Source organism: Macrobrachium nipponense, chromosome 16 (genome assembly GCF_015104395.2).
Source record: "Macrobrachium nipponense isolate FS-2020 chromosome 16, ASM1510439v2, whole genome shotgun sequence".
Lineage (NCBI taxonomy): Eukaryota > Metazoa > Arthropoda > Malacostraca > Decapoda > Palaemonidae > Macrobrachium > Macrobrachium nipponense.
In genome coordinates this window covers 83,324,332-83,335,292 of record NC_087209.1, presented here as the reverse complement: position 1 = coordinate 83,335,292, position 10,961 = coordinate 83,324,332, and the positions used below count along the sequence as shown (strand labels likewise).

The 10,961-nt window shown below is 42.4% G+C and overlaps 2 protein-coding genes across 2 annotated transcripts; both read right to left on the bottom strand.

The window, feature by feature from the left end:
• Window positions 1-8,462: 8,462 nt before the first annotated feature.
• LOC135195390 (uncharacterized) lies at window positions 8,463-9,437 on the bottom strand. The gene is made up of 2 exons (XM_064221647.1): window positions 9,069-9,437; window positions 8,463-8,948 (listed from the first exon to the last, which is right to left on the bottom strand). The coding sequence occupies exons 1-2, from the start codon at window positions 9,435-9,437 to the stop codon at window positions 8,463-8,465; spliced, it is 855 nt and encodes a 284-aa protein (XP_064077717.1).
• A 178-nt stretch (window positions 9,438-9,615) lies between these two features.
• LOC135195389 (uncharacterized) lies at window positions 9,616-10,152 on the bottom strand. Its single transcript, XM_064221646.1, has one exon. The coding sequence runs from the start codon at window positions 10,150-10,152 to the stop codon at window positions 9,616-9,618; it is 537 nt and encodes a 178-aa protein (XP_064077716.1).
• Between the last annotated feature and the right edge of the window lie 809 nt (window positions 10,153-10,961).

The window sequence follows — 10,961 nt, the reverse complement described above, 5'->3', positions numbered from 1 at the left end:
CCTTTATTACACCCTGGTCTTTTAATTCTGTTAAAAGTCTCTCCTCAGAGAAAGCCATCAACTGAGGGGCATAAATCAAGCCCTTGCTGGAGTGGGGAGTACACTCAACCGTAACTCCCACAAAGTCTGACAATCCAATCAACTTGATACTTTCCTCTGGGGAGATGCTTTCTACCAGGAGCATGTTTCCATTCTGCGGTGTTATTTTTGGCTGTCTTCCACAACATTTAACGATTTCCCTATGCACTTGGAAAATGTCTATATTGTCACCTTCTAGCTTTAAATTAAGGTATTTATTAAAGGAATTGGGTACAAAGACCCCAGGAGCTATTTCATATTTATTATTTTTCTTCATGGCAAATGGTTCCAGTGTGACAATACTGGAACCAGATGCTTTTTGTTTAGTTTCCTGGCTGTATTATATTTACTCGCATTGCTTTGGGTCGTCAACTGTGTCCTTCTGTCATTTGGCCCAGGGATACTACACTGATCCTGGGGACCGACCATGGAAAATTGATGTTTGGGTTCCGAGGACAAGCCTGCCTTTGATGAAAGCAGTAGGGTCGTCAACAGAAATAGGGGGGTTGCCATAAAACGTTAAATACATAGTTCATCCAGAATATTCCCCATACCCACCATGGAGTCACACTTAGAGGAGGGTTCATCCCTTTTATTAGGGTCGTCTAGGGGTAATTACTGGATATACACCCTATCCCCAGTGCTAAGGCGTCATGATGTCCGTCAAGATCAGACCCGGCATTGAGGATAGGGTTTGACATTAAACTTTCCCCTCGCTCGACCATGTCAGGTACTAGAGTTCTACGGGTGAGGTGGCATGCCGTCCATCCTCACCCTCCTTCAAATCCCAAGATTTAGACTAAATCATGTCCAAAACCAAGCCAATAGTCGTCATCATAGAATCCATACCTTATACGGGGAGGAAGACAGAAAGATGAAATGTTTTTAGTAGAAGAAAAAGGGCTGACTTACTTCGTTGGATCAAGAGCTGGGCACCAAGGCCCAGCGAGAAAGAGATAGCAATGGGAAAATCCCATTACTTACTCTCAGGTCCAAACCATATCAAGTGGCGACTCAACCACCACAACTCCCACTATTAGCTTCGAATGCAAATCCTTCCTAACCCATGATCCCTTCTCAGACTCACCTTAGTAGTTAAAATAGACGAAAGTGGAAATGTCCACACCATTTATTGCCAAAAGTTTGTAAGCGTTCCGTCAGGATCCGGCCTTCACACAAGTGAAGGCAGGATCCCTTACCTCCTCACCACGTGAAGGAACCTACTCAAGGGGTTTAAAAGTAGGAGATGGAAGAGATTATGGGAGAGCCTCTTCATCTGGAGGAGACTTTTTCAACCACAGGCAGCTTGCCTGCTTTGGTAGTGTGTGCTCTTGCTTCCAGTGACTGAGCACCCAACCCAGATACCAGGCCTCTACCACAGGAGTTGATACACCTACTGCAGGAGAAGGTGCTCCCACAGGACCCCTTGTGGTAGTAAGGGGTAGTGGGTTTAAAGCTCTTGCATAGCTCTTTGATTGGCCCAATTGTTGTTTGGCATATCCTATGCTAATGTGTTCAGCATTAGCCTTATTTATTGCTGACGTTCATCGTTTGTATGCTTCACAGTTTTTTTATCATTAGCCTTATGGTTCAGCTGACAATTACAACAATTTTGGTGCTCAAGAACAATTACCATGGCAAGGGGCAGAGCAATTTATCAAACTTTTGCGTTCCTACATACTTTTGATGAATTGACCAAACTTGAAACAGTTGAAACATTGAATAGGTTTCGGGAGGAAGGGTCTTATTCACACACTTTCATTTCAATGATTATGGGGATGGAACGTTAGGGTCTTCAAAGGTCAAAATTATCATATTAACAATGGGTGTCTTTTTTTACTTTCCACACTGTCAATGGGCTTATTTCAAGGATCTTACTTTCTGTGAACTCATATAAATCTTTGTCAAAAATGACACCTCAGCCATAACTAAAATTCAGGTGGGGTCTGATTTCTTTAATCATATCATGCCCAGAAGGATTCATTGCAGATAGCATTTGTGCTTACGTTTTTTATTTAGCATGTATTAGCACTGTACGTTTTCCAAATCTAGATATTTATTCTCCACTTTTTATTCTGGCGATACCTGCAAAACTTATAATAATTGTAAGTTTCCTCCTTCGCTGTTGCAACTAGCCACATAGGAAGTTTGGGAGTTCTGGATGGATTATTACCCTCTGTTTTCTGATGTATATCTTGAACCTATTCAGATGGGACATAGCTATCTAAATTTTTGGGTACTTTATCGGTCAAAGCTCCCTCTATAATACACTGATTTATTTGTACTGTATTGATATTACTACTAGCCTTAATGGCATCTTCATATTTATCAAAAGTAATTCATGCTTCCCATTTTGATGTGACTTCAAGGAAATGCATCCTTATTTTAATTATAGTTCCAAAGGAATGGAAGGTTTTCAAAATAATGTCATAGTCGCACTGCACTGGTATGCCCACGACACATTAGATAGTTTTCCCACACAGTATTTTGTAGAGCTACCATCATGCTCTTCATTAATTGAAATTTCCTGTGGGTGGTCCAATTCCTTGTCCATAGTCGTCATCTGCGCCAGAGCATCAAAAGGTCCAGGGGTACTCGAATCCTTATATTTATTTCTCAAAAAGATTAGAGGGGGTATAAAAAATATATCTATATATATCTATATATATCTATATATTATATATAGATCTATATATATCTTACTATATCTATATCTATATCTATATCTATATATAACTTGAAACCTTAAAAAATATCATCAGCCTTTCTTGGAGTTTATTCCGCCACCAATGGCACAAGTGAGAACCGAATCCCAAATGTCCGCATCCCTACTCTACCCCATTGGGGGATGGCATAACATGATTAGAGTGGCAAGTCAAGTATAGGCCAAACCCGCTTGATAGGACTGAGAGTATTACAAGAATACAATCATCCCCACCCCAATCATGTTATGGGCAAACCTGATAGAATGCCGAGTGTCCTAACCCAGAACCAGACCCCCCTGGAATCCGTGGTCCAGCTCTAAAGAATAGTTCCGCCTGATCTCTCAGGTCCGAACATTATCAGGCAGTTGATTATCCTACGACAGTTCCCACTATTTAGTTTTGGATATAAACCCAGTCCCAGCTATGATATCTTTTCCTATTTTCATGTCTAATAAATTTTACAAAGGTGAAAAATTCCACAATAATTAATCCAAATTATACGATGATCTATGGGACTCTGACTCGAACCCGGGAACAAATTCCTGGGTGTCGAGAGCCCCCTCACCACGTCAAGGTGGTCCCACTTCGAGGGGGTAAAGCAAAAAGAGTACCACTTAATATACTACCTTGTGGTACCCCACTTACTAGCTGATATATATCTGAATAAATATCTATTCGGGTTTGAAATGTTCTATTATTTATAAAATTTTTAATAAATAAAGGGAGGTGGCCTCTAAATCCATGATGATGTAAACATTTAAGTATTGAATGTCTCCATGTAGTATCATATGCTTTTTGAATATCGAAGAACACTGCTACTGTAATTTGTTTTCTTTCAAAACCTCTCCTTATATGGTTTTCTAAATGGGAAAGAGAATCTAGAGTTGATCTCTCTTTTTGTGATCCAAACTGCGTTGGTGATAGGACTTTGATACGACGCAAACACCAGGCGAGCCTAAAATTTACCATTTTTTCTAAAAGTTTACACGAGCAACTGGTCAGTGAAATTGGTTTATAATTATTGGGATTGCTAGGATCTTTACCTGGTTTAGCTATGGGTATTACTATGGCATGTTTCCATGTTTTTGGAAAAAGATGTCTGCTCCAAAGATGGTTATAAAATTGTAAAAGATAAGTCTTCGCTATAGGAGCCAAATGTTTGATCATATCACAGTTTATACTATCTTTACCAGGAGCAGAGAAGTTACAATTACTTAAAGCATATTCAAATTCTTCTTCAGTAAATTTCTTATTATAATAAATGTCTTCTACACATTCAAAATTCAGAGAAACTGATTCTTCTCTAGTTTTGATGGATCGAAAATGGGCATCCATGTTATCAATACTACTTATTGCTTCTATACTGCGACCTAAAATATTTGTTAAATTGATTTAGGATCATGTACTGGTGATCAATTGTGCAAAAGTGCAGTGTCTGGGTGATCTATTATAGGATCCATTAATTTTTCTAAATTTCTCCCATACTTTGCTTATCGATGTTGTGTCTGATAAGCTTCCCTTTAATAGCTTCTCTTCTAAATTTTGCTTAAATTTTATTATAATATGGTTTTAGAATATTGATGTTTCTATGGCATATCGATAAGTTTGTTTGCTGTATTTTCAATATGCAAAGGGTCTGGAGCTTAATGCCTTGAATCGTCTGTTTAGCATTTCTAATTTCCTTCCAATAATATGTTTTTCATTTATTAAATCATTTAATACTTCAGACCACCGGGAGGGACACAATGTTACAGAGGCTTAGAAGTAATCTTTGGTATAGAATGATCAGCAGCAGTGGTTATAAGGTCAGTTATAATTTCAGTTGTCTCAGCATGATCCTGTAAAGGATTGAGTGATGGTATTTGACTTGTATGATATTTTATACATATCCCAGTTCGCTCTGTCTGTATTATATCGAGGGACTGAAGAAGAAGATGTATGTCCCATACTAGTTATCAAGATAGGGAAATGATCACTAGTATAAAGATCATCCAGGACATTCCACTCAAATCTGTCAATAATACTTGAGGAACATATTGGTTAAGTCTATGGATGAGTATGACCCATAAGTTTTTTAATAATAGGTGCTAATATCACTTACATTCAAAGTACAAAGGTTATGATTGATAGTTAATTGTTCCACCTTTTCACCATTTATATCAGCATTAATGCAGAAAGAGTCCCATAAAGGATTATGGGCATTGAAATCTCCCACTAATAAGAAGTTCTCCTGTATATTTGGGAGAATTTGTTGTAGTCTTTCTAAATCATAACAACAAGAGGGTTGATTGTATATATTATATAAATTAAATGTGTTATTTCTATGATAGAGTTTAATACCCATTATCTGGAGTTCTGGGGTTGTTATAGTAATATTATCATAAGTAATATTATTTACGTATATTCCTGTCCCTAATGTATCAGTAGAGGGCACAGAATGAGAGGCAAGATGATAATTACCAATAGATGGTACAGTAGCATTAGTGTGCTGTAAGCATATTGCTATTGGTTGATATTCTTTTAATAATCTTTGTATTTCACCTACTCTTAATCTTGTTTTGAGACCATTTATGTTCCACTGGATAATGTAGGAATTGAATGTTCTGGTGATGGAGTTGGATTTTTGTCAGACAGAACATTATTTCTAATGATTTTTGAAATGGCGGGTTTTTTTTGGTTCCATCTGGGTTATGGCTCTTTTGTTGTTTTTGTTTTATTCTTTCTAAAAACTTTTCTAAACTGAGAGAGCCAGATGTCTGTTTCTTGAGGTGGGGGGCAACACACATGCAGTCTTCTGTGTGATTTTCTATTTCACCATACTGACCCTTTTTCTTATTTTTGATAATGTTGTCAATTAAATTACTAATGGTTTTCACAGATATTTGTGGTATTTCATTTATCTGATTGAAGACGCAGTCATGACATATACATGATGAGTTATGGGTTGATTTGGTAGGTGTAGAAACTAAATATTTTCCTGTTTCACCAAGTATGGGAGAAGGGGATACCTCATTTACAGATTCAACATAGTACAGATTATTATCAGTTGATTGTGATACCATAGGTTCTTCATTATGTATTTCTGCTTTTGTGACTACTTCATTTAATTCTTGTAAGTGACTTGGTTTTGATTTCAAGTACTGTTTTTGGGACTTGAGAGGGATTTTACTATCTCGTTTTCTTTCACGGCCTTCTGCATTAAAATCAATGAGTAATTCAGCTTCCACTTCAACATCATTGGATGTATTACCACCCGATTTAAAATTCTTTGATCTTTTCACTTCCTCCATTTCAAGATCTATTGCCTGATCTGTTTCATCATTCAACACCTCAAAAGGGTTTGTTGTTGCTAATGATGACTGGTTGTCCACTGAGTTGAGGCTTTTTAGCCGAATGACTTTTTGTTTGTAAAGGATCTCTAGTCTCTGGGGTCAAAGTCTTCTTATCAGAATCTGATAAGGGCATGTTCTTATTAGTTTTCATAATAAGGGAGGAGTTTGCTAAACCATTCATGCTGGTCTTGTTTGCAGCAAAAGATCTGAAGGCAGCATTACTGTAAGATAGCCTTGTATTTGGGTTACCTCCAAATAACTTTCTCCTGGCTGTACCAAAGCTAATGTGCTCATCATTTGCTGTGATGATGATAGCTTGTTCTCGTTTGTATATAGGGCACTGTCTTGAGTTAGGAGAGTGAGGACCTGTGCAGTGGAAGCAAAAGGTGTCTTCCAAACATTGATGGTCAAGTTCATGTAATTCTGAACAGTTGAAGCATCTAGTTTTATTTGTGCAGTGCTCATTTATGTGGCCATAATTAAAACAGTTAAAGCACTGAGTAGGGCGAGGATTATACTTTTTAATGCTGATGTTTAAGTGCTTTATTTGAATATAATCTGGTAAATAAGATGTTGAAAATGTGAGTAAAATAGCTTTTACTCCTTTGAATTTATTGACATTCATTACTGTTGGTGGGCATCTTTTCAAAATCTCTTCAGAAAATTCATACAAATCTTTGCAATAAATAATACCTTTTGAATTATTAAAAGATTTATGGGAGGAAATTTTATGAATAACGTCATTAGGAGATGATTTAAAGGCTCCTAGCATTACTGACCGAGATTCGTCAACTGCCTTAATTAGTAAATTTCGGCCGAATCTTTTTAGGTTTCCTTTTGGGATGGTTCCTACTTTTCTTTCCAGGCATTCATAACCTTTAAAGTAATTATTACAGCCTTCTCTGTATGAGGCTACGTACCATACTGGTTCTGGAATAGTTCTAGGAACTGAATCCTCCTCTTCATACAGTTCCGTGAATTTAGGGACAGTCTCGTTCATAATTTTCATAGTTTTTGATGTTATAAAGTTTCCCCTGGCAGGAAAGACTGGTAATTTCTTTATTATTTATATGAGAAAGGGCACTTTGGGCTTGAGTATGATTATTGTAAATGACGTATGCTTCAAAATTTTTCTTGTCATTCTTAAGTTTCATCCTTATTCTTTCAATGATTCCAAATTGTTTTAACAATTGGAAAAGCTGTTCGTAATTTATATCTCTTGATATGTCAGAGCAGTACAGTACTCTTGAATTAACATTTTTACCACCAGTACTTTTATCCCCCTGGCGTCCCGGGGAAGAAGGAAGGAAAGCTACCAGTGTTTGAATACTGGAAACAGTATTTAGGGCCACATTCAAATTCGCGCCTTCGTTCTGCAACAGTGTCGGGGAAGAGTCATTTGGCCCGGGGATAGGGGTACCTAATTCGTTATTCATTTCAAATACAAACAATCAAACAAAAATTAGCTGCCTGAAAATCTCTGAGAGGCGCCAAGAACTCTTCATGAGGCTCACTCTGGTGATAGGTGGTGATGTCTTGCATTAGAAGACGAAAGATTGCAGGATGGGAGAAATGACATCCCGAGTCGTAGATTGGTTTATTCCAAGCAGCAAAAGGTAAATATGTACAGAGGCACTGCAGGGCGTGTAGCTCGCGCCAAGAGAAGCAAGAAGAATAACCATGCGCATGTGCGGGGTTCATCATACAGGGCGACACATGCGGATGCGTTCACAATAAGTGATTTTATTAAATACATGGAAATGAATCGTACAGCAATTGCATAGTTAAAATATACATTATTCCACACCTCCCCTTCCCCTTTTGCGTTCAAAGAGGTATTTTGAACGTACTAAACAAATTACATGTAGAAATGTACATTATGTAGGCCTGTTCAATCTTGGGGACCTGCGAGGGGCTTTGGAGGGAATTGATGACTTTTCCATGTCTGGGCTAGGGACCACAGGGAGATCAGAGTTGGGAACTTGACTGGGGCTGGGCAGTGGATATAGGAAGCGACGGTTCCGACGTAACACTCGACCACTTGGGAGACGGATCTCGTACTCGCGTGATCTTGCACCACCCATGACAATCCCAACTGTGTCCCATCGGTGGGATGTTGGGTCCTGGAGGCGGACATGTTGGCCCACATTAAACCTGGGCAGGGGGCGGGCGTGGGCGTCATAGTTGCGCTGCACCTGAGCAGCTCTGGCAGCGGCTCGGCGGTCGCAGTCATGGGCCTTTTCTGCCAATCTTCTGTGAATGACTGAGGATGGGCAGGCACACATGTACGGAGAGGGTGACCATACAGTACCTGGGCAGGAGAGAGCGACCAGACTGGGTGTGTTTTTCAATCAAGGAGACCACGATTGAAATCCTCGCAGTCAATGTTTCCTGTGGGGGCCGTTTTGAGGATCAAGTGCTTGACAGCCTTGACGGCGGCCTCAGCGTGTCCATTAGACTGTGGGTAATGTGGCGACGAGGTGATGTGATGTACACCCCAACGTTCTGTGAAGTCGGCGAATTCTTTGCTGGTAAACTGAGGTCCTCCATCGGTGCGCAGGCGTAAGGGACCCACCTCTCTGAAGTAGCGGCAGAAGTGCCGTATGGTCGAGGAGGCAGTAGTGTCACCCTTGCAAGGGACAACCACAGGCCAGCCAGAGAGGCGGTCGGCGACTACAAGAAAGGACTTCCCAGCTACCTGGAAGAAGTCCGCCGATACCGACTCAAAGGGCCTGGATGGATGGTCGTCGTTGTGGAGAGGCTCCCGTTTGTTGGCTGGGACGCAGGACTTGGCACGGCTCGCAGGCAGCGACGGTGTTGGCGATGTCCGAGTCTATCCCAGGCCAGAAGACGGTTTGTCGAGCCCGACGTTTGGTAGCCTCGACACCACGGTGGCCTATGGAGTCTGGCGAGTGTGTGGCGACGTAGAGCTGCAGGGAACTAGTATTCTTGCCCCATAGAGCACGAGGTTGCCATCAGTAGAGAGGGCTTCTCGCAGCTTCCAGTACGGTGATAAGGATGCATGTAGGTCGTAGCGGTTCGTGGGAAACCCAGAACTGATGCAGTCACGAAGGCCAACGTAGGTGGGGTCGGCCTGTGCTGCTATCGACATGTCCTGTAGGGTCCGGTCGGCGTCAATGGTTGGGGCATCCTCGTCCTGGGAAGCTGTTGTAGCGTTGATGACAGATCTGACATGTGCCGTTACCTCAGCACGAGAAAGTGCATCTGGGATGCATAGAGACTTGCCGACGCGCCACACTGCAGTAAATTGATATTGCGACATGCGCTCCTTCATTCGCTGGAGCCGTGGGTTTTCAACCATGTCCAGCGTGTAGCTGTTGATGATAGGCACAGTGCAATGGTCGGTTTGCAGGGTGAAGGTTGGCAGTCCTTTGAGGTATAGGCAGCACTTTGTGAGGCCCAAGATACTGCAAGCATCTCCAGTTCAATTGTTGCATACCTTGTTTCGGCGTCTGCGAGAAAGCAGGATCCACACTGGACTACTCGGAGATGTCCAGATCCATGGCCTGGAGGAGAGCGTAGCCTACTCCATAGAGGCGAGATGCATCGGTCTGGAGAATGGTTGGCAGGGTTGGGTCAAAAGACGCAAGAACAGGCGGGCTTGAAAGTGCTTGTTTCACACGTTTGAAGGCCTGGTGATGGTCAGGTGTCCAAAGAAAAGAGCGCTTGGGGCTCATGAGTGGTCGAAGGGGCTGTGCAGTCAGGGCAATATCTGGGGTAAACTCTGCCAACTGGTTTACTAATCCCATGAAGGAACATAAGTCCGTCAGGTTGGATGGTGTAGGGAAGTCTTGCAGAGCAGCAACTCGTCCTGGGTCAGCAGCAATTCCTTCTTCGGAAAGGGTGAAGCCACAGAAATTCACTCTGGTCTCTGCCACTGTGAACTTTTTCTTTGTTGAGAGTGATGCCATTTTTGCGGCAGGCGGGTGAGCAATTCGTGGATCCTGTGGTAGTGTGTCAGTATGGTCATCGTCGAAGATGAGAATGTCATCAACAACCTTGACACACTTCTTCATGCCCTTGGAGAGCTAGGTCGCGCGGGTAACAATATGGCATCACCAGTGGGCAGCGAAGCCCATAGGTTCCCGGCAATGCTGGAAGCGTCCATAAGGCGTAATGAAAAAGTGGTGAAGGTTGCGGTCCTCTCTGCTAGCTCCATCTGCCAGTAGCCATGTAGAGCGTCCGCGGTGGTGAAGAACTTGGCGGTGGAGTCGACAGCACGGACAGCAGCTAAGGGCGTGGGGCGAAGGGTGGGCTGGACGGGAGAGACTTGTGTGTTCAGCTTCGTGAGATCCACTGTGATTCGACTCCCTTGGCCTTAGGAACGACGACTAGAGGGTGGACCATTCCGATGGCTCATCTCCACAAGGCTTAATGATTCCCTGTTGTACCATGGAGTCTAATTCATTCTTGACAGGTTCGCGGAAAGCGTGGGTATCTGCCTTGGGGTGTGGATGGCGAAAGGGACCGCGTCTTCCTTAAGGTGGATTTTCATGGGAGGGCCTGCCATCGGCCTCAGTGGAGCTGCTTTAAGGTCTTCCTTTGACACGAGTACATCCTGAAAGGTTTGTAAGAAATGCTCTCGGGCCTCAGCAGGGGTCGTGTCAGCATGCAGGGGTAGCCTCCTGCATCGAGTTTGACGTGGTGACCTGTAGGATGGGGCCGCGGAAAGCTGGCGGGGGATGATGGCCAACTCCTTGCAAAGTGCATAGGACAGGAGTGGCATCTGAACGCGTTCGTGGACTTGAATCGTGGCGAGGCAGGACCGTTTGGCCAAGGACAAGGTGGCCTTAAGGGTTCCTAAAGCAGGTGTCATCTTTGACCC

Coding starts and splice junctions, on each gene's coding strand:
- LOC135195390 (XM_064221647.1), bottom strand. CDS start 9,437: ATGGTTGAAAACCCACGGCTCCAGCGAATGAAGGAGCGCATGTCGCAA. Junction 8,949..9,068: donor GCAACCTCGTGCTCTATGGG/GCAAGAATACTA, acceptor GGCCTGGGATAG/ACTCGGACATCGCCAACACC.
- LOC135195389 (XM_064221646.1), bottom strand. CDS start 10,152: ATGAAGAAGTGTGTCAAGGTTGTTGATGACATTCTCATCTTCGACGAT.